Source organism: Camellia sinensis, chromosome 3 (assembly GCF_055761805.1).
Source record: "Camellia sinensis isolate YWXY chromosome 3, ASM5576180v1, whole genome shotgun sequence".
Taxonomy (NCBI): Eukaryota; Viridiplantae; Streptophyta; class Magnoliopsida; order Ericales; family Theaceae; genus Camellia; species Camellia sinensis.
The window spans coordinates 222,184,567-222,208,372 of record NC_138963.1 but is presented as its reverse complement, the minus strand read 5'-3'; the positions used below and the strand labels follow the sequence as shown (position 1 = coordinate 222,208,372).

At 41.3% G+C, this 23,806-nt stretch overlaps 2 protein-coding genes across 3 annotated transcripts; one reads left to right on the top strand and one right to left on the bottom strand.

Moving 5' to 3' along the window:
• Nucleotides 1-9: 9 nt before the first annotated feature.
• On the bottom strand, nt 10-23,806 carry LOC114315238 (alcohol dehydrogenase-like 7). 2 transcript variants are annotated; one of them, XM_028261823.2, is made up of 10 exons: nt 23,509-23,806; nt 23,242-23,378; nt 23,112-23,158; nt 20,697-21,022; nt 20,247-20,329; nt 20,072-20,147; nt 19,885-19,949; nt 14,606-14,701; nt 432-596; nt 10-250 (listed from the first exon to the last, which is right to left on the bottom strand). In XM_028261823.2, exons 1-10 carry the CDS (start codon nt 23,666-23,668, stop codon nt 134-136), a joined length of 1,272 nt encoding a protein of 423 aa, XP_028117624.2. In that variant the 5' UTR covers nt 23,669-23,806; the 3' UTR covers nt 10-133. The 2 variants fall into 2 exon arrangements, with proteins under 2 accessions (XP_028117624.2, XP_028117623.2); XM_028261822.2 differs by lacking the exon at nt 14,606-14,701 and having other exon boundaries at nt 23,509-23,783.
• Nucleotides 14,982-17,416, top strand: LOC114278610 (uncharacterized). Its single transcript, XM_028220686.2, has one exon. It carries the CDS (start codon nt 16,125-16,127, stop codon nt 17,094-17,096), a length of 972 nt encoding a protein of 323 aa, XP_028076487.2. The 5' UTR covers nt 14,982-16,124; the 3' UTR covers nt 17,097-17,416.

Genomic DNA, 23,806 nt, shown 5'->3' with positions numbered 1-23,806 from the left:
GCAGGTTAATTTATTGTAAGCACTCGTGTAAATTTTATTGTAATCAACACCAAAAGCCATAGATCTTATGAAGCATACAATAAGATAAGAGATGTCCCAAGGGAAGACACAGAATAACATCAGAGGGACATACTCATTTGTTCATCCAAATCACACATCGGAGACATTTTCCTTCAAGAAGTAAATCAAAAGCTTTGTTGATGTCTTCAAAGCTCATCTCATGTGTGACAAATTCATCCAGCTGTAATTCCTGAAAGCACAAAAACATAAGAGATGATTAACAAGGTGAAATCATAAAAAATTGAACTCTTGATTTACAAATTTAATCAAGCCAGATTTCTCTTAATTGTCCAGGAAAACAGTTGTAAGAAGGAAGGAAAAATTAAATAAATAAAAATAAAAATAAATATAAAGCTAAAATATTAAATTACCTTGTCCATGTAACGTTTAGCAAGGATGGGAATATCATATTTAGCTTTGAGACCTCCAAAAAGGGATCCTGTGAGTATCTTCCCACTGTGAAGGACTTCAAAAGAATTCAAGCTCAAATGCGCTCCTGGCTTGTCCACGCCCAATACAATTGTCTTTCCCCAACCCTGAATTTGTAAGTTTTCTGAATGAAACTGTATATTCACTTAAACACTGCCATTATGTTACACGGACTCTTCAAAATAAATCAAATACCCGTGTCGGACACCCGACACTCAGACAAGGGTATGAGATATGTGTCGGATACTTTTCAACGGATACTTCTTATATAATTGTATATAACACTATTATTTTTTTGATCAGCAACAAACAAAGATTTATTAAGGCTCAAGGCCAAGAAAAAAAAAAGAGGATAAGATATCCTCTTACAGCAGAAATAGAAAAACCAAAAATAGGAAAAGAAAATACAACAAAACAAAATTACCAAACTCAAAAACTTCTACATAAAACAAACTAACACCCAATCCGAAGCAAGCAAAAAAAGCAGAATCTCCCAAAATACTGAGCTCGTCGAGAGCCAAAAAGACGCCAAGTATCTCACCCTATCCCATAAGTAATCTATATCCCGGGCCACTCCTTCGAAAATTCGAGCATTTCTTTCCAACCAAACAACCCAAAAAATTGCAAAGACTATACCACCCCACGGTACTTTAGCTCTCTTTGATCTTACGAAAACTTGAAAATCAAATAATAACATTTGAGCACATCCTTTTGGGGCCAACCACATCACACTACTCAAACCAAACACCCTAATCCATAAACACTTAGCCACCGAGCAATGCAAAAAGAGAAGATCCAAAGATTCTCCACTTCTACAACACATGATGCACCATTGAGGATTAAGATACCGCGAAGGTCTCCTCTTTTCCAATGAATCATTGGTCAGAGTGCCCCCATGAACCAAAATCCACATGAAAAACTGAGGGACATGAGAATTATCAATAATTTTATCAAGAAAGGACTTACAAGTGAAAGACTCCGACGAATGAATATTCCAAACCAACCTATTCTTCAACATTGGAGACAAAGAAACATTTTCGAACCTTGACAAAAGAAAAATCAATTCCGAAACTTCTCTGTCATGAAGATTCTGACGGAAATTAAAATTCCAAGATAAAGGAACCACCAAAGAACCCGCCACAGGCGCAACAGAACAATTATGAGATTGAGAAACACCATATAGAAGTGGATATGACCCAGCCAAGGACATCGAACCCACCCAAACATCCTCTCAAAATTTGATCATTTCCCCATTACCCACCCTCATAGAAATGAATTGGGACCAAGCTGGATAAATCTGAGAAATGAACTTCCAAGGAGCACGACCGCTACCCCTCGAGACACTTGAGAGTCCCTACTATTAACCTGAATCCATATTTACTTTTAATAACCACATGCCATAATGAACGACACTCATTGGGAAATCACCATAACCACTTGCCCAGCAGAGCCATGTTTCCAGCCACTAGATTACCAATAGCCAAACCCCCTTTCTCCTTAGATTAGGACACCGTTTCCCAATTCACCAAATGATCCCTCCTACCCTCATCTTTCCCTTCCCATAGGAAATCCCTCATTAATTTCTCAATAGATTTTGCTACCTTGACTAGAACCTTAAACACAGACATGAAATAAATTGGAATTTGTTAAAATATATCATCACCTACCACCTCCACTCACCTCCACTACCACACACTCCACCTACCACCTCCACTTCACTCCTACACCTACTACCACATTTTCTTCTATATATAGGAATTTGTAACTAACACAATATATCAGAAATCAATCAAACATCAATCAATAATACAAGAGTTTTAACATGGTATCAGAGCAGGTTTAGAACCTGATTTTTTCGCTTCCCCGGCGGGCGGCAATCTCACCTTAGCTGCCCGCCGGACCTCCACCTAGTCTGCTAAATTTTTTCTATACATACCTTCTCTCTCACATCTAAGCTAGGTTTTTTTCACGATGATGCAACCAGCAACGAGCGTAGTTCAGCCACACCAGCAGAACCACCTTCAATACCAACAACAACAACAGTCATGGATGATTAAGCAGCAGATGTATGGTGGACCCCACTCTTCGGCTGGTCCTCCGAACCCGACTACATTGCTCCGCCAACAGCACCAACGCCGATCTTTCGGCAAAGTCGGAGAGCAAGTCGGCCTCCGATCTGGACCAGACGTCGGCCAGATCTCGGTTCTCGCCGGGCTGCTTCACAGGAGAGAAGGCCAGGAAGCTCCGGCTGATGACCAAGGAAACGTCGTCGTTCCACGACGTCATGTACCACGCCGCGATCGCCTCCCGGCTCGCTTCCGACTTCCCGAACTCGTCAGATCGGTGATAGCAGATCGTTTCTTTCCCAACGAAATGCCTGATTTCATCCCAGAAACCCCCAAATCATCAGCCTCCGAAAGATCCGAAGATTCACTCACCAAGCTTCTCTCTCTTCCTTACAAGACATGGGGGAGCAGTGGGAGACGCGTACATGACGACTGTATTCTCTACACTGGGGTTCTTGGAACTGCTTACTTGCTCTTCAAAGCTTACCAAATTAGTAACAACAAAGATGATCTTAATCTCTGCTCTCAGATTGTTAAGGTAAAACTGCTTCAGATTTGGGCAACCTTTACCCACTGCTTCAAGCCCTATATCAGTCACTCCTTGACAAGAGATAATTGTAAAGGATCTCAACTTCTGCAGACCCAGACCGTTGCCCACCTTTCAATGCCAAAGCAAAAGCAAAAGTTTTAAAGTTCTCTCATCACGTTCTTTCCATTTTACTTTTATTTTAATATATATATATTTATTAAAATAATGAATCATCAAACCAACACCATGTGCTGGTTCCACCCACATTATTTGTCACTTTTCTTTTATTATATATATATATATCTCTTTTATATATTAAAAAAAAAAAAAAAAAAAAAAAAAAACATAATCATCTCTCCTCTGTTTGATTTTACACTCCATTATTTTTTATTTTCTCCAACCCACTTTCCTTATTTCCCCCATCTTTCATTTTTTGATTTCACATATATTTTTATTATTTCTTTTTCTTTATTTTTCTTTCCCATTATTTTTAATCTCTTTCCAATTCCATTCATCCCATATAGCTTTGCATACCAACCATATTTTATTCATCTCCGGGATCAACCCCGATCACAATTTTACACCAAAAAAAAAAAAAAAAAAAAAAAAAAACAACAACAACAACAACAACAACAAAAAACCCAAACAACCACATCCACAGGCGGGATTTTTTTTCTCTACTCTGCCGCCGGTCTCTTCTTCTTGCCTCCGTCCTGAGCGACCCTTGACGGTGTTGCCTCCGTGTTTCCCACTCCACTAGGCATGATCACTACTCCCTGCTCCTCCACTGCAGCATACGGCGGCCTTCCAAATCGGAACATCACGGTGGCCTTCCGCTTCAGCTCCTTGTTTTCTGCCCTTAGCACGCTTATCTCTGCTCGCGCATCCTTATACATACGTTGGAGCAGAGCCAGCTGGGAGTTTAAATGCTGCACCTCATTTGTCCTACTCTGCAGCCGGTTCGACAAATTTGTGACCGCCGTCATGCTTTCCACACATGCCTTCAAAGTATACTGATTGGCCTCCACATCCGACTGCACTGCCATTCTTTGCTCCACAGACCGCATCGGAAAGTTCAACGGAGCAAACTCCGGGGCGCTTGGTTGAGATTCCAGTGTCACCGCACCAGTTCTCTCTCTTGTTGACTCGTTAAGGTCTGGAAAGAGAGTGAGCAGACCACGGGAAGACGAAGCCATTTTCTGGGCAACAAAGTGTTACAGACTATTTTCTGGGCAACAGAGTATTACAGACTCTCTCTCAGCAAACGGAACTATCTTTCTCAGCAACACGAAGGATTTTTCAGAGGTTTCTCTCAGTTTTTTCTCTGCCTCAGCCTCTGCCTTCGTCTTGGTTATATAGCCAAGGCAGACACGCGCATCGCGCGACGCCAGCCGACAAACGGGCACGCAAGCCAAGGCGCCCACGTGCCTCGCCATCATGTCCGGCACACCTTTTGATGAATTGGGCACGCCTTTTGAAAAATTGGGCACACCTTTTAAGGGTGCAACTTTTACAAGGGTCCGACAAGACTCTGTAAACTGTCCCGACATAGATTCCGGTTAGTTTCTACAAGGGTCCGACAAGACTCTGTAAACTGTCCCGACGTTGATTCCGGTTAGTTTCTACAAGGGTCCGACAAGACTCTGTAAACTGTCCCGACATTGATTCCGGTTAGTTTCTACAAGGGTCCGACAAGACTCTGTAAACTGTCCCGACATTGATTCCGGTTAGCTCCTTCATGGGTCCGACAAGACTTTGTAAACTGTCCCGACATTGATTCCGGTTAGTTTTTACAAGGGTCCAGCAAGACTCCGTAAACTGTCACAACATTGTCTGCTACAACGGTCCGACATGACCCCATAAACTGTTTTCTACAACGGTCCGACATGACCCCATAAACTGTCTTCTACATCGGTCTGACACCGCCATCCAGTGTTCTCTACACCGTTATGACATCACCATACAGTGTCCTCTACAACGTTATGACACCCCCATACAGTGTCCTCTACAACGTTATGACACCACCATACAGTGTCCTCTACAACGTTATGACACCACCATCCAGTGTCTTCACCAATGGTCTGACACGACCATACAGTGTCACCTATCCTTTTTTTATTTTTATGTATTTTCTTGTTTTGTTCCTTTCTCCAAACTCAAGTTGGTTAGTTCCTATCCTCCTTGAGTTTGCGGGGGGCTGTTAAAATATATCATCACCTACCACCTCCACTCACCTCCACTACCACACACTCCACCTACCACCTCCACTTCACTCCTACACCTACTACCACATTTTCTTCTATATATAGGAATTTGTAACTAACACAATATATCAGAAATCAATCAAACATCAATCAATAATACAAGAGTTTTAACAGAATTCCACTTAGCACTGTCTTAACCAGGGTGTACCTACCCCCACGGGATAGTAAAGCCCTACTCCATCCTTCTAACCTTTTGCCTATCTTTTCCACAACCGGATTCCAAAACACTTCACTCCTTGGGTTACCTCCCAGCGGAAGCTCCAAATATTTCATCGGAAATGTCTCTATACCACACCTAAGTAACTCAGCCACTCTCTGAATCAAACTTGAATCAATATTAATTCCCGCAACCCTACTCTTCTCTAAATTTACCCTGAGACCAGAGAGCACCCCAAAAAGCCTAACCACCGAAAAAAGATTCACCATTTGGCTCTCATCCCCTTCAGAGAAGAAAATAATGTCATCCACAAACTGCAAATGTGTCACTAATTTTATCTCTACTAACCTGTAAGCCTTCAAACAGACCAACCTCTTTAGCCCTGTAGAAATTTAATGTATAAAGAGAAATGATTGTATTATTGATTATTGTATTGATATATTACAATGATTCCTATATATAGAAGAGAGGATGTGGGAAGAGAATAGGTGAGTGTGTAGTAGGTATGGAGTAGGTGAGGAGTAGGTGGAGAGTAGGTGAAGTAGGTGAGTGTGTAGTAGGTGGTAGTGGTAGGTGTGTAGTAGGTGAATTTTAACAGCCCCCCGCAAACTCAAGGGGGATAGGAACTAACCAACTTGAGTTTGGAGAGAGTAACAAAACAAGAAAATACAGAAAAATAAAAGAGGATAGGAGACACTGTATGGTCGTGTCAGACCATTGGTGAAGACACTGGATGGTGGTGTCATAACGTTGTAGAGGACACTGTATGGGGGTGTCATAACGTTGTAGAGGACACTGTATGGTGGTGTCATAACGGTGTAGAATACAGTTTATGGGGTCATATCGGACCGTTGTAGCAGACAATGTTGATGTGACAGTTTACAGAGTCTTGTCGGACCCATGAAGGAGCTAACCAGAATCAATGTCGGGACAGTTTACAGAGTCTTGTCGGACCCCTAAAAAGTCGCACCCTCAAAAGGTGTTGTGACAGTTGTTGTGACAGTTTACGGAGTCTTACTGGACCCTTGTAGAAACTAACCGGAATCAATGTCGGGACAGTTTACAGAGTCTTGTCGGACCCTTGAAGGAGCTAACCGGAATCAATGTCGGGACAGTTTATAGTCTTGTCGGACCCTTAAAAAGTCGCACCCTCAAAAGGTGTGCCCAATCTGTCAAAAAAGGCATGTCATCAAAAGGCGTGCCCAATCCATAAAAAGGCGTGCCATCAAAAGGCGTGCCATCAAAAGACGGGCGATCAAAAGGCGCGCCCATGTTGTCGTCGAGCGCCGAGCAGCGCATGATGCGCGTGTCTGCCTCTTCGTCAGGGTCTTTATAAACTGAGGCAGAGGCTGTGCTTGAGGCAGAAGCGAAGACAAAAAAACCTTGTGAAAAAACTTCTGAAAAACTCTTCATTTTCTGAGAGAGATATTCGTTTTCTGAGAGATTGTCTCTAAGAGCTGCAAATCTTGAAACACTCTGTAACACTCGGTTGCCCAGAAAATGGCCTCTTCGTCCCGTAGTCTGCTCACTCTCTTTCCAGACCTCAACGAGTCAACAAGAGAGATAACTGGTGCGATGGCCCGTGAACCTCAACCAAACACCTCTGATTTTGCTCCGTTGAACTTTCCTATGCGGTCTGTGGAGCAAAAAATGGCGGTGCAAACTGATATTGAGGCCAATCAGTATACTTTGAAGTCTTGTGTGGAGACCATGACGGCAGTCACAAACTTGTCGCACCGGCTGCAAAGTAGAACAAATGAGGTGCAGCAGCTAAACGCCCAACTGGCTCTGCTCCAACGCATGTATAAGGATGCGCGAGCAGAGATAAGTGTGCTAAAGGCGGAAAATAAGGAGCTGAAGCAGAAGGCCACCGTGATGTTCTGATTCGGAGGTCCGCCATATGCTGCGGTGGAGGAGTAGGGAATAGTGATCGTGCCCAGTGGAGTGGGAAACACGGAGGCAACACCGTCAAGGGCCGCCCAGGACGGAGGCAAGAAGAAGAGACCGGCGGCAGAGTAGAGAAGAAAAATCCCACTGTGGATGTGGTTGTTTTGTTTGTTTGTTTTTTTTTTTTTTTTTTTTTTTTTTTTGTGTGTGTAAAAGGGTGATCGGGGTTGTTCCCTGAGATGAATAAAATATGGTTGGTTGTGCAAATTTGTAAATTGTTTGTAATGGTGTTTTTTTTTTTTTTTTTTTTTGATAAAATAAAATAAATAAAGGTAAAGTGGGTAAAGTAGGGTTTGTATAAAATAATAATAAAATAAATGAGTGGAGAAGGTTGGATTGTTGTTCAGATACATTGAATTTGGATCAATGAAGTCATCGGAGTGCAGGGACAAGCAAATCATGGAACTTTCTGGATCCAAAGACAAAGCCTCCTTCAACTTCTTTAACCCCGACGAAGAAAGCGATGAAGAATTTGATCCCCATCCCAGCTATGGTTTTCGTCCTGTTCCTCCCCTGGCTGCTTCTCACTCTTGCCCTTCCCTTGTCAGAAATTCCAGTTCTATGAACTACATTGATTCTGTTACATGTGGTGGATGGGCTCAGTGCAAGCCTCTCTCAACTAGAGAGTAAAACACACCAGCTTGAGAATGCTGTTGACGATCTGAGGCGATTTAAGGCAGAAGAGACAACTTCAGCGACTCCGACGACTAGCCGTTGTTGATTCGCGTGACAGCGGAGTCATAGTGGTTAAACTCAGATCCGAGGTCGGAGATCAAAGACTACAGATCTAAGATTGAGAACAAGCACTCGTCGATCTGTGATGGCATTCTCAAGCTCCATAGATTTGAGAGAGCTACGATCAGTAGGAATGGAGCTCCGATGTGTTTGGGTCTGTGAGGAGCTGCTCGTTACACTGAAGAGAAGCACCGAAGGTGAGTGGCAGCTTGGGCCGCGACGCCTACGACTGTCGAAGCTGCAACAAGTTGATGGTTGGGTCATCGGCGGTGTTGCTTGAAGCCGCGATGGAGGTCTATGCAAACGGCGGCAGTGCTGGCTTGTTGAAGAAGAAGGATGGCCTCTCGATCTAGAGAGAGAGTAGGCTGAGAAATGGGTGTGGCGGCTGTGTAAGAGGTTCTGGCGGAGAGAGAGCTTCCTGAGGTTGGAAAGGTGGGCAATCCGGAGGTCCAAGGTGGAGAGTCGATTGGCGGTGAGGTCCAACTCGGTCAGACTCGGTGGAAGCTCGACTGAGTTGAGATCGTGTAGCTGGAAGCTTGTGAGATCGAGGACTGTAGCCGATGATGATTCATTGTCCTCGTCCACCATTGTTGCAAAAGGTGTCTTCCAAGGTTTTTTAGCTATGAAGATTCGGAGGGTTGCATCAATCCATTCTCTTTGACAGAGGATAGGAACTTGTGTAAATTGAACTGACCGAGCAAAGTTGCAAACCAGTATTCAGCAGCAGGAGGAGGAAGGACATGCAGAGTGATCAAGGTATGTGTAGAAAATTCAAGCGGAATAGGTTGAGGTCTGGCGGGCGGCTAAGATGATGTTGCCGCCCGTCGGGGAAGCGAAAATAGTAGGTTCTAAACCTGCTCTAATACCATGTAGAAATTTAATGTATAAAGAGAAATGATTGTATTATTGATTATTGTATTAATATATTACAATGATTCCTATATATAGAAGAGAGGATGTGGGAAGAGAATAGGTGAGTGTGTAGTAGGTATGGAGTAGGTGAGGAGTAGGTGGAGAGTAGGTGAAGTAGGTGAGTGTGTAGTAGGTGGTAGTGGTAGGTGTGTAGTAGGTGAATTTTAACATATCCACCATCCTTCCTAATACATCCGCTACCATGATGAAGAGAAAAGGAGATAAAGGATCTCCCTGTCTCAACCCTCGAGATGCCTTAAAAGTCTACCCCGGTTTACCATTGACTATCACCGACATATTGCAAGACGCTAAACATCCCCTTATCCAGGACCTCCATCTCTCACCATACCCTTTCCTAGCCATCACAAAATCCAAAAAATGCCAATCTACATGATCATATGCTTTCTCAAAATCTGCCTTAAATACAAGACCTCTCTTTCCAGACTTTCTACACTCCTCAACCACCTCATTCGCCACCAGCACCACATCTAGAATCTGTCTACCTTGCACGAAAGCCCCTTGTGTCGAAGAGATTGTATCTCCTAAAGAAGCCCTCAACCTTTTTGACAAAACCTTCCCTAATATCTTGTAGAGTGATGTTACCAAACTAATTGGTCTAAAATCACCAATTCGGATGGCTCCATCCCTCTTGGGAATCAAACAAATAAATGTGGCATTAACACATAAATTAACAACCCCTGACTCATAAAATTCCATGAAAACCTTCACCAAATCCCCCTTTACCACCTCCCAACAATCTTGGAAAACTGCCAAAGAAAACCCGTCGGGACCTGGAGCCTTGTACCTCTCACACTCAAAAACTGCATCCTTAATCTCCATTTCCTCAAAAGGCCTCTCTAACCAGATGGCACTTTCCTAATCAATAGGCCTCCACTCAATCCTTTCTAACCCAGGCCTGACTATCACATCCTTCAAAAACAATTTTGAGTAAAAATCCAAAATCCCTTCGACTATTTGCTCCTCTGAATCTACCACTACCCCTGGCCTTACTTCCAGCCTCTTAATGAACTTTTTCTTCCTTTTCCCGTCAACAACCCTATGAAAGAATTTTGAACTAACATCCCCCTCCTTTAACCACCTCACCTTTGCTTTTTGTGCCCAAAAAATCTGCTCTGTAAGAGTCAACTCTTCCAACTTCACGCCTAGCTCCCTCCTCTCTTCTCAAATCCTCGACCTCATTCCCCTGCATTTCCAAAGAATCTATCTCCTCCATCTTACCCATAACTTGAAGTTTAGATAATTCCAAATTTCCAAACACCTCCCTATCCCAAAGCTTCACTTGCTCTTTAGTGACCTTCAACTTTCTCATGAATTTAAAACCCTCCCACCCATGACATCTAGCATTATTCCACCACCCCGCAAAGTTCTCCTTAAATAAATGATGATCCATCCGCATATTCTCAAACCTAAATGGGGCCAGACCCCACCTAAAAGGGCAACTCTCGATCATAATGGGACAATGATCGAACAGCAATCTTGGAAACGCCTCCTGTCTCACATTGGGGAAAACCCCCTCCCAACCCAAAGAAAATAAAAATCTATCCAATCTAGAACATACCCTAGTTTCCCTTAGATTAGACCATGTGAATCTTGCATTAAATAAAGGAGAATCCACCAACTCACAACCTCTAATGAACCCATCAAAATCTCTCATACTCCTATTGATTCTACCCCCAGTAAGCTTCTCTAAAATCTTCCTAACCACGTTGAAATCCCCCCCTAAACACCAATTGGGGTAGCATAATCCATATAACCCACCTAACTTCTCCCACAAAGCCTGTCTATATACACCCCGACAACCACCACTCACTATTATCTAGATTCCTGAACTTAACAGATAATGAGAGCTCTCCAACTAATGAGTCAAACTCAAAAACCACCCTCTCATCCCAAATACATAAAAGACCTCCAGACCTTCCCACTGATGGTACAAAAACCCACTTTTTATACCTAACTCCTTAAACACTTTTAATGAAATTCCTATCACAAGCTTCCACTTTAGTTTCCTGAAAAATGATTATATCAGGTTGATGCTTCTTCAAAAAATCCCTAATGACCCCCCTCTTCTTCCGGGAGCCCAAACCCCTCACATTTCAACTAACAATCTTCATTGAGAAATATTGCCACCCCTAAACTCCTCATGTCTCCTATCATAATTAATTGTACTCACCAAGTTCCTTAACTCCCTAGCCCCTTTCTAACTGAAGCCCCTCCCCTTCTAACACGTTACCCCCTGGATACACCAAGCTCCTCTCCACTAACCCCCTCCCTCCCATTTAACCTTACTAACGAAAATCCCATAACTTGAAGCAAATGCCTAAAAAGAGATACTTCATTTTCCTCAAGAGGACACAACGCATACTTGCTTAACTCCATCAACCAATGCTCAGTTTCAACCTCACTATCCCTCACTCCACTAAAAACACCGCTTCTCCTGGGCATATGATTAACTGATTCTCCCACTTGAGCATCATTTACTTGGCCTACAGGAATGTTAGCACTATAGGACACAAGATTAAAAGTAGAGCCAGACATCATGGCTCTGAAAATATCCGGCAAGACTCTTTGATCATCCATTCCCCTAACAGAACCATCAAGAACCTGACTCTGAGATCCTCCTACCCCATTCCCAAGAGAAGACAAAATTTGACTAGCAATGTTACCCGTCTTAGATGCTGGAGCTGTGAGATCTTGGATAATAGTGTCACTGACATGATCCATTGCTTCAGAGGCAACCTCGGCCTCTCCATTCTCAACAGTGCCTTGTTCTTTAAAGAGATTACACAACTGAAAATCATCCTCTTTTTGATCACCTCTATCGCCTTCTGAATCAGAAACAAACTCTGAGCTCGTCTCAGACCCATACACTTCCAAAGCTTGCAACACTTCGTTAGGCTCGAAACACCCATCATCAACCTTGCGACTCAACAAATCAGCATCGTTCATCTCCTCTATCCTCTCATCGACCCACTCCTCCACATTCCTCTCTGTTTTCTGTAGGTCCTCGACAGATCCATTCACGACATCGACTAATCCAAGCTAAATCTCGTCCCTCGTTAGTCGAAACTAATTAATCCTTGAAGAATTCATCTCACGATCCACATCATCAGCCTCTCGCACCCCAGACGACTCCTAATGCTGAGCCTCATCCTCCTCCATTGATCATTTCTCCTCTACAAGCAAATCGGGTCGAACTGCATCACTAATCCTCTCTTCCAACCCATAACCCCTTTCAATTGACCCACTGGACCCAAATCAGTTACATAGACCACATCCACACTTTGAGGCCCAACATTACAACCCACTTGCTTCTTACAGAATAGCCCAACTCTTGGAGAATCCAACCTGGGCCGTTGATTCATAACACTCTGGCCTTCTCATAAAAATCACTTGGGCCCAAAATAATTGTTGGCCCACTATGCCCCACCGGCCCAGTTGAAACCTCCCAAAGCCTATTATCCCTTGATCTATCCTCCATTTCAGCCATCGTACGGGAACTAACTCCAGCCCCTTCAACTCCTATACCCCTTCGATTTTTCCCTTCAAAGCCGCTACATGTCCCTCTTGGCTGTTCTTCCCCTTCGTCTTCCTCGTTGCCGGCAAAAGATGCACCAGCAGACTGATGCCAAAAGATCGTTGGCCAAACTTCCCCCTTCTGTCGCACTGACTTGGACAGAGACTTGAGATGCACCATAGAATATCGATCTCCCTCCTTGATCTCCATACAAGCTAGCAGAAAACCAGAATCAAAACCTCTGATTTTCCATCTTACTTCAAATAGATTTTCCAAAGAGACCGTTCTTCTATCCACTTCCAACAAACCACCACACCTTTGACCGATGTACTGAAATACCTTTTCATTCCAAAGGGTAAATGGCAAGTCACACACTGCTATCCACCCTCCATAAGAGATAATCACCTCTGGTTTAACATGCCTCACCTCTGACCACTTCTCCAAACTGATCGCCACACCTCTGTTGAAGAACCTCAATCCCATGTTTTCAATAAAATTTGCTTCCTCTCTATTACTTACCCATAATAGAGCTCTATTGACTTGAAATGGCCGAAGCGCAATAGACTTCTTTAAGTATTTGCTCAACTCTTTTTCAATTTGCGCCCAGCTGCTTAAGAAATCACATCTTACACAAACTACCGCCCGCTCCATATCAACCCCTAAATTACCCATTCGATTTTCAATGAACAAATCAACAAACTTTCTCCCTCTATTCAGCCCTGTATTCCTTTCCCAAGTCTTCTCCTTTGTCCCCTTGTTCTGAACTCCTTCTGTAACTCTAACCCTGTCACCCATACCTATAGTTTTCCTCTTGGGTTCATTGCAAATGATTTTACGAAGCATGGTAGCTGTATCCATCCACCCATTACCATTATTCCCCGCCGGAATGATAATATTGCTCTTCTTGACGCCTCCCTCCCATTTCGACAACTCAACAAAAGCACCCTTACCATTGGTATACTTCTGTAAACAAAACACAGCGGAGCTGCTATGATATTTGCTAAAGAAAGTGTCTCCTTTGTAAAGATTCCCCACTTGCTGTAAAGCCTGCACGACCCAACTTACACCTCCCAAATCTATTTTCGGAGAGAAGCTTTGTAGTCAATTCCTCTCTATAATCTCCACTAGACTCCCTCTAGATCTCTCGTCAACCTGGATAATGATTACCTTCTGTTCAATTCTCAATTCTGAGGATAACTTCCAATACTCTCTCATTTTCAATGCTAACTTACTATAATCTGGCAAATTTAAGATATATGAAGCATGTTCTACAAAGCCATGCAAGATATACATGCAACATAAATGGAGGATAACTAATACCTATAACACTATTATTATATGTACATATTGTTGTATAATTGCTATAAATGTCATTTTGACACTGTAAGTTACATATAGTACCATTTTATCTCATATATTAGATTAAAAATATAAAAATATGACATTTTTTTGCCGAATTTCCGTACCCTTAAATTTATGATTTAATGAGTCCGACCTCTAGATACATACCCGTACCCGACACTCATATCCGAGTCCATGTAACATAGCACTGCCATATATATACACATATACAATCTCTCATAAAAAAAAACACTGCCTAACCTAATATTTTCACAGAATTTACATTAAAAGATAAATTAATTTGGAAAAATTTCATGTAGTGCACCAATAATGTTGCACGATATTAGTTTGCTCTAATAACATATTAGATTGTTAACCACGGACTTTTTTAAAAGTTTAATCTTGTAAAGAGAAGTGTAACTTAATTGTTTAGAGCTTAGCAAACACATATAGCTTACATGGTATTGCTTTTCTTCTTTTTTTTGAAGGGAAAAAGATACATGATACACCAAAAATGTGTAACCAATAACCTATGTGTTAGCCATTGCATCTAGAAGTGTGTGGTTGATCATGTGTACGTGCACATGCACACATGTGGTCTCTATGTGTGAGTGAGAGAGAGGGAGAGACCTTTCGGCAGCAAGCATATGCTTCATGCACCAAAGATGCCAAACCAACACATTCAAAGCAATAGTCAGCACCTCCACCAGACATCTCATTTATCACCTGCTTAATGGCAAAGAAGAATAAATAAATAAATAAAATTTGGTGACACAGAGAAAGCTATACGCCATTTTTTTTCACCCGAATCATATAGTTTTGTAACTTTTTTGAGGATGAATCCCACGCTGCACATTGCCATAGCTAAATAACAAATGTCTTTCCAATTTTCATACAACTAAACCTATCCACCCACAAAAAACCTTTGTAATGACTGGTCACAGCAGGTAAATTAGTTATTAGTTGCTATCAAATTAGTTATTAGTTGCTATCAAACAAATTTTTTTTTTTTTTTTTTTTTTTAGCCAGATAGTTCAAGGTTGACCCAACACCTCTCTCTCTCTCTCTCTAAAAACCTCCACCCCCGAGCCTCACTTTTGGCCGGCCGACCGCCGCCTTTGGCTATGGCGGTCGGCTGGCCCAGCTCTCTTGTGTGTTTGTGTGTTGGTTTTTGTTTCTAATAAACTTGATTCCCACAATTTCTTTCCACTTTAGTGTCCTTTCTTTTGTTTCATCAGGGGGTGCCTCTGTTTGTTTGTTGTGTATCAACAAGAGTGTTTATATTATATCAACAGGGGGTTGTTTTGTATCAACAGGGTGCTTGGTTTAAGGGTCAAAACAGAGTAGAAGGAGGTCGGTTTTGGACCGGAATAGAGGTTGGTCAGATCTGGTTGAATCTTCATTCGAGCGCGCTTTTGCAAGTGGGAGTTTGAGGGATGAGCTCGAGTTTGGATCTATGGAGTCTGCTTCGGTGCTTTGTTTGGGGGGAACTAGGGTGTTGAAGTTGATCTAGATCTGTCTAAGATTTCATTCGAGCGCTCCTTTTCGAGTGGGAGTTTGAGGGGTGAACTTCATCCAGATGTATGGTGGTGTCTCGGCGGTTGTTCGTTGTTTTGGAGTGGAGCTGGGTGTGGAGTTTTATCCAACCATGGAGCTGTTGGCTATGGAATTTTTCCGGCCAAGGAACTGTCTCGGTAGAGTGTTGTCAGGAGTGGGTGAGCTTGCGGATAAAGTGGCAGAGGTGGGTTTGGAAATCCAATGGTTGGAGGTGTTTCCAGCCATAGTTTCAGTCAAGGAAGATTGACAGTCTGCTTTTGCTGGGGTTGGGGCTTGTTAAAACCTATCACCTCTTCACCCACTTAAACCTACTCCACTAAACCTAACCCACTACACCACTACCACCTCACCTACTCCACTAAACCAAACCCACTACACCACTACCACCTCCACTTCACCTACTCCTTACCTACTACACACTCACCCTCTTCTATATATAGGAATCATGAATCATTGTAATAAAAATAACACAAATCAATCAATAATACAATTTATTGTCTTTCTCTCTCTATCAATATTTCTTACATGGTATCAGAGCTATAAGATTTAGGCCTATATTCCTTTCTTTCCGGCGGGCAGCCGGCCGGCAACCATGCCTTCGCTGCCCGCTGGAGTTTTTCAACACCAGCAAAACCATTCTTTTCTATTAGAAGATTCTCTGTACTGTGAAGAAGTTGTTGTAGGAATAGAGAGCTTAGGAGAGGAGAGAGAAAGTGATAATAATCTCTCTCTTTTCCATCTGCTGGTATTGGAACATGACCTGTTTTGGGAAGATGAAGAGCTTCTCTCTCTCTTTCCCAGCATTATTTCAATCTTTGCTTTTGGAACAGGTCGTGCTTCAGGTTCATCCCTCATATCAACAGTCAATGTCCGGATCTCTGAATCTCACAAGAGGAACCGCATCCAGGTCTCCAACACCAAGAAACCCCTCTTCTTCTATGTCAACCTCGCTAAGAGGTACATGCAGCAATATAATGAGGTTGAGCTGTCTGCTCTTGGAATGGCAATTGCAACAGTGGTCACTGTGGCTGAAATTCTGAAGAATAATGGATTTGCACTCAACCTTGATGACAACAATGGCACCACAGACTCTGCAATCTCTGTGGCTCGCATGGAGGCTATGGAATGGATGTTGAAAGTCAATGCTCATTATGGGTTCACAGCTCTCACTGCAATTCTTGCCATTAATTATCTAGATAGGTTTCTTTCTAGCCTCCATTTTCAAAGAGATAAGCCATGGATGATCCAACTTGCAGCTGCCACCTGTCTCTCTTTGGCTGCAAATGTTGAAGAAACCCAAGTCCCTCTCCTCTTGGACCTCCAAGTGGAGGACACAAAGTACGTGTTTGAGGCCAAAACTATACAGAGAATGGAGCTATTGGTGTTGTCAACACTACAATGGAGGATGAACCCAGTGACACCACTCTCATTCCTTGATCACATCATAAGGAGGCTTGGACTGAAAACCCATCTCCACTGGGAGTTTTTCTATCCACTAAACCCACTCTCTCTCCTCACTTTGCATCCACCGTCCAAACTTTTTTTTTTTTATTCTAAAGCTTAATTGGTGCACTCTTTGTTCCCCACTTTCTTTATTTTATATATATATCTATATATCTCTTTTTATTATATATTAAAAAAAAAAAAAAAAAAAAAAACATCATCCTCTCTCCTCCCTTTGATTTCAAACTCCATTATTTTTATTTATTTTCTCCATTTCAAATATATTTTTATTATTTCTTTCTTTATTTTTCTTTCACATTATTTTTAATCTTTTTCCAATTCCATTCATACCATCTAACTTTGCACACCAAACCATATTTTATTCATCTCAGGGATCAACCCCGATCACAATTTTACACCAAAAAAAAAAAAAAATACAAACAAACAACCACATTCACAGGTGGGCTTTTTTTCTTCTCTACTCTGCCGCCGGTCTTTTCTTCTTGCCTCCGTCCTGGGCGGCCCTTGCAGGTGTTGCCTCCATGTTTCCCACTCCACTGGGCATGATCACTACTCCCTGCTCCTCCACTGGAGCATATGGCGGCCCTCCAAATCGGAACATAACGGTGGCCTTCCGCTTCAGCTCCTTGTTTTCCGCCTTTAGCACACTTATCTCTGCTCGCGCATCCTTATACATGCGTTGGAGCAGAGCCAGTTGGGCGTTTAACTGCTGCACCTCATTTGTCCTACTCTGCAGCCGGTTCGACAAATTTGTAACCGCAGTCATGGTTTCCACACATGACTTCAATGTATACTGATTGGCCTCCACATCCGACTGCACTGCCATTCTTTGCTCCACAGACCGCATAGGAAAGTTCAACGGAGCAAACTCCGGGGCGCTTGGTTGAGTTTCCAGTGCCACCGCACCAGTTATTTCTCTTGTGGACTCGTTCAGGTCTGGAAAGAGCGTGAGCAGACCACGGGAAGAGGATGCCATATTCTGGGTAGCTGAACGGGAAGAAGAGGCCATGTTTTTTGGGTTGCTGAGTGTTTCAGCGAAATAGCAATTTCAGACTGATAATGTTCGGAAGGGAAGTGTTTCAAGATTTGCAGCTCTTCGAGGCAATCTCTCAGAAAATGAAGAGTTTTTCAGAAGTTTTTTCCCAGGTTTTTTTTGTCTTCGCTTCTGCCTCAAGCACAGCCTCCTCATTGGTTTATATCGACACTGACGACGCGGCCGACACGCCACTCTGTCGCTCACGTGCCTCGCCGCGTCTCCGGCTCACCTTTTGATGGCTCGACGCTTTCTGTCGGGCACGCCTTTTGATGAAGTGGGCGCGCCTTTTGAGGGCGCGACTTTTGAGGGCTCACTATATATATCCATATATATATATATATATTTGGGCAACCTATATACACCATCATACAGTGTATTTTTTATGGGTCCGACAAGACTCTGTAAACTGTCCCGACATTAATTCCGGTTAGCTCCTTTATGGGTCCGACAAGACTCTGTAAACTGTCCCGACATTGATTCCGGTTAGTTTCTACAAGGGTCCAGCAAGACTCCGTAAACTGTCACAACATTGTCTGCTACAACGGTCCGACATGACCCCATAAACTGTCTTCTACATCAGTTTGACACCGCCATCCAGTGTCCTCTACAACGTTATGACACCACCATACAGTGTCTTCACCAACGGTCTGACACCACCATACAGTGTCCTCTACAACGTTATGACACCCCCATACAGTGTCCTCTACACCGTTATGACACCACCATACAGTGTCTTCACCAACGGTCTGACACGACCATACAGTGTCTCCTATCCTCTTTTATTTTATGTATTAATCTATTTTCTTGTTTTGTTACTCTCTCCAAACTCAAGTTGGCTAGTTCCTATCCCCCTTGAGTTTGCGGGGGGCTGTTAAAACCTATCACCTCTTCACCCACTTAAACCTACTCCACTAAACCTAACCCACTACACCACTACCACCTCACCTACTCCACTAAACCAAACCCACTACACCACTACCACCTCCACTTCACCTACTCCTTACCTACTACACACTCACCCTCTTCTATATATAGGAATCATGAATCATTGTAATAAAAATAACACAAATCAATCAATAATACAATTTATTGTCTTTCTCTCTCTATCAATATTTCTTACAGTGTGGGTATGGAGGCTATGAAGTTTTTCCGGTCAAGGGAGTCTTTCCAGCCATGGAGATGTCCTCGGCAGGAGCAGAGGAGCGTGCACAGAAGCGTGCAGGAGCAGAGGAGCGTGTAGCAGGTGGGCGTTGTAGGAAGTGGGCATTGGAAGTTGGAGCAACATAGGTGATAAGTTTTAGTTTCAAAAATAGCAGGTGGGTGGTTGGCTTTGGGAATGCAATACCATAGGCGTGGCTGTGTGCAGCATAGGCGTGGGCAGCAAAGGCGTGGAGTGCAGTAGCATTGGGAGTGCAGTAGGTGTTTAAAATTATTGGGTTACCACCTTGGGTGTTAGAATAGGTTTTTAGCAGTTTGGGTGTTTTGGTGGGTTGATTTTGTGGGAATCTTGTATTTTATTTTCTGTTAAGTCCTTCTTAACGTTTTTTTGTTTTAAAAAAAAAAAAAAAAAAAAAATCGTGAGGCCAAGGGGTTGGTTGTATGGTTGCGAGTAGCAGTAGTAGGGGTATTTTATACTTCCGAATCTCTCTCAGTGCATTTCATCTTCCTGTACTTTTAATTTCATGTTGATCAAAAAAAAAAAACAATTTTTTAGCCAATATGTCCGCTGAAATACTAATCCACTTGAGGCACAATCTCATACCACGAAAAGCGCATCTCTTCTTCAACAATTGGTATTCTATCTCAATAATCGACATGTTCTCAACATTAGTGCTAGGGTTAACAAATGTACCTCACTCAAACGTTTGTCGGTGCAAGTTGCAGAGTTCACAAAATCAGTTACTCCAAATGTTTTGCCTGAGAAGAAAAAAAGGGGAGGACAACATTATTCAAATCTGTGCCAAGCAAACTCGTGAATCACTTGATAATATTATGTTAAAATTATTATCCAAACCATAGCAACAAAAAAATTTATTAACCTGTTTCAAATTTGTCAGGATTCACATCCACACCAATAATTCTAGTTGCTCCACACATTCTTGCACCCTCTGCAACCTACAACACCAGATCATAATCATTATGGTCTCTTAACAACCTTGCTTTTTCCTCATTTTTTGGTTAGGAAAAAAACTTATGTTAGTTGTAAAATCATACTGCTAATCCGATTGCTCCCAGCCCAAATATAGCAACAGTGGACCCCGCTTCTACATCTGCTGTTCTCCAAGCAGCACCTACCCCTGAAAACCCAAATTGTGCTTAATATTGTAATTCGATTATTTCTGGCTCCAGGGCAATATTTTAATCAAGTGCAAATGCTTTAAAAATAGCTTGGCTGCAAAGTTGACTCAAGAGTGAAAAGTTTGGAGTCATCTCAATATATGCAAGTCAGTCTATAATTTTTCAGTACAACTATTAGGGCAAACAAACAAAAAAAGCTAAGGATGCAATATCTCAAAAGGTTAGCCATATATACAATATGAGTTTAGCCATATAAACATTCGATGACAATTATGATGTTGAAAATAATATTTAGTAAAAGAAATGAAATCTAAAGGTTTTGTCATAAATTTGACTGAAACAAGTAACAAAATCCAAACATATTACCTGTTGACACTCCACAACTGAGGAGGCATGCCCTATTTGGTGGGATAGCAGGGTCAATTTTGGTTACATGAGCAACATCTACGACTGTGTACTCGCTAAAACTTGACACATATAAGAAATGGTATAAAGTCTCCCCTTTAAGATCCGTGAATCGACTTGTCTTGTCTCTATGCATCCAAGGAGAGACCTCAAATGGGAATTTTGAGCATAAGTTGCTCTTCTTGGATTTGCAATCAATGCAATCTCCACAATCTGCCAAGAAGCTTGGGATGACAATGTCTCCTTCCATCACCTCATCTACATTCTCCCCAATGCTCTCCACAGCCCTTACAGAACATAAATGTGAAGTAGTTAAGCCACTTGTCAACAAGAAAGCATGAATGGTCATTGAGCTCAAACTTGAAATAGAAGATGTGGAGAAGGATGAAATCTTAATGGTAGCACAAACAAGACAAGAAGTTAAGACAGTCACCAAAGTCATCATGCACAAAACAGACCAATGCAAGGCCACAATTCAAATCCTATTTCCATCCTAGAGCAAACCTCTACTTTCTTCTTATTTTATTTGTAATTTATTAGTATAACTTATTTCTCCTTTTGTGGTTTATTTATTTTGATCAGAGAAAATCTTTAAAAGTTTCTAAGAGAAAACTTGCACCTTATAACAGAAAACTTTTATCATCTTTCAAGATGCTCAAGAGGAGGATGCCTTACTACAAAATTCCTTAAGCCTTCAACAGGGCATTAGTATGAAGGATCGGAACTAAAAGAAAATAATTCAAGTTATATTGCTGTCGTCACTCTTTGTTTTGGAAGAGACTATTTTAGTAACTTTTTAGCTTTTTATGAAAAGATGTGTAGAAAAGTAGAGAAAGTGATGTGACAACTTTTTTTTTTGATTGGCAAGTGATGTGACAACTTATAGTGACTTTTTCAGCTTTTTAGCTAAAATGTTTAGTCCCCAAATAAATAGTAAAATCAGCAAGATTGTATGGCAATTGATTCATGGTGCAAATACATTAGTCCAATAAGGTAAGTGACCCTGCACTTTGTCTTGGATCACAAAAAGGATGCACTCTTCCATTCATCAAAGTTAATTTCTCTTTTGTTTGCATAAGTAAATTCATCAAAATTAATATCTTAAAATTAGAAAACAAGTATTGTGATAACGCACACCAAATGAACTGTTAAAAATTTAATATAAGTATAAGATAATACAACAAAAAGAAAAAAAATAAATTGGAGTGTTTCTATAAATTATTGCTATGAACCTTAAAAAATTGACGCAAGCATTCGACAATTCATGAATTCATCATGATTAATTTTTGAAGAATCAAGATTGCCACCAAATTTCAGTTTCCGGTTTTTTTTTTTTTTTTTTTAAACAGCCAAAACAATCATTAAAAAATTACAAGAGAAAAAAAAAAATCAAAGAAACCCAATGGCAGCACATGATCTACAGCCACAAAACTTTATCATCAAGAATAGAAAATCAGGCTTCCACATGATCATGACAGTCATGAGCAAAATGGAAAATATTCACATTTGTAAGAAAATTTCATGGGAAAAGCAAGGGTAAGTGGACTCTGTAGATATCATTCACAGAAAGTCTTCATACTAGGATAATATAATATTTCACAAGATTAGGTGTATATCATGCCGGCCAAAAAAAGTAATTGTTAGTTTATTCATTTATATTATACTTTATATATTAGATTAGAGAATTCAACCAGCCAGCCATCTATGGGAATTATTTATGTTGTTTATAGTCATGTGTATTTTACTGTAAAAATACTCCAATAGCTTCCCTAGCAAACCCGAACAGTGCATCATAGGCTTCAACCGGCCAGCCATCTATGGAATTGATGTAGGCTTCAGCTCTCCTAATGATTAACACCCCTACAAAACACAATCCCATAACTCCCAAAATGATCTAAACCATTAATGTCACTACTGTCACAGATAGAAAAAAAAAATTCAAACACATCAATAATCAATACATCAGGATCGTGAGGTACTCCTTTTATAGGGGTCTCAAACAATTTCTCCCAAAAATTTTTACAGCTAAGGGAGATGTCAATTTTGATTCTTTTCATTATTTTTAAATGGTCTATTTCAAAATTTGGACTTAAACTTGTTACTTTTGTCCTCTATTTTAAAGTTAAAAACTTGTTTAAATAATAAAATAATAAATATCAAGTTGTGACTTTAATTTGAGTGGAGATTCTCTATTATTAACCTGTCATCTTCTCTATGCACCACAATAAAAAATAAAAATAAAAATTAATAAATAACTTATGACCAAAAGGCCACAAATTTTGAAAAGTCAACTAAAATGAAGAAAAAAATTACACAAAAAATAAGTAAATTAAAACAGGCGTTGGATGATGAAGGAATACTGGAAATTATAGTTACCCAACAGATTCGTGGCCGAATATTCTTGGAAAATATCCAGGAGGATCCTTCAAAAACAGGAATGAAAACGAATTGCTAAGTTTATATACTACACAATTCTTGGAATTATAATAAAATAAAACAAGTTTACCTTGAGTTTCCAGAAAGTGATGTCGCTGTGACAGAGAGAAGTGCAGATGATTCGAATGCGAACTTCGTAAGGGTTTGGAGGAGCCACGATCACCTCCTCTATCACCAATGGCTCCCCTGCTTTCCGCCCAACCGCAGCTGCAATTTTTTATTATTATTATTGTTATTTTAAGCTCGCGTTAGAAATTGACGATTCAGTTTCAGAGATTTGTAACAAAAACTCAAAATCGTATGAGAAAAAACAAAAAAGCTTTGGATGCTGAGCTACCTCTGCATCGGATGGGCTTCCCTGCCGTGTTGGAGCTCAGTGATTCTTCTTTCTCCGCCATCGCAGAAACCAGTACTAGTATTTGTATACACAGCTCTCTCTCTCTCTCTCTCTGCCTATATGTGAGAGTCAACTGTGTCCCAAATGCCAAGCTACGCATCTGTATATATGAAGTGAGGAGTACTTGGTGTTGGGTCTGCTTCAAACAAAACGTAGTTTATGTATTTTTTGGCAAACGACTCTCGTAATCAAACAAGAGAAAAGATATGTATCATGAAAAAATTTGATGAAACTGATC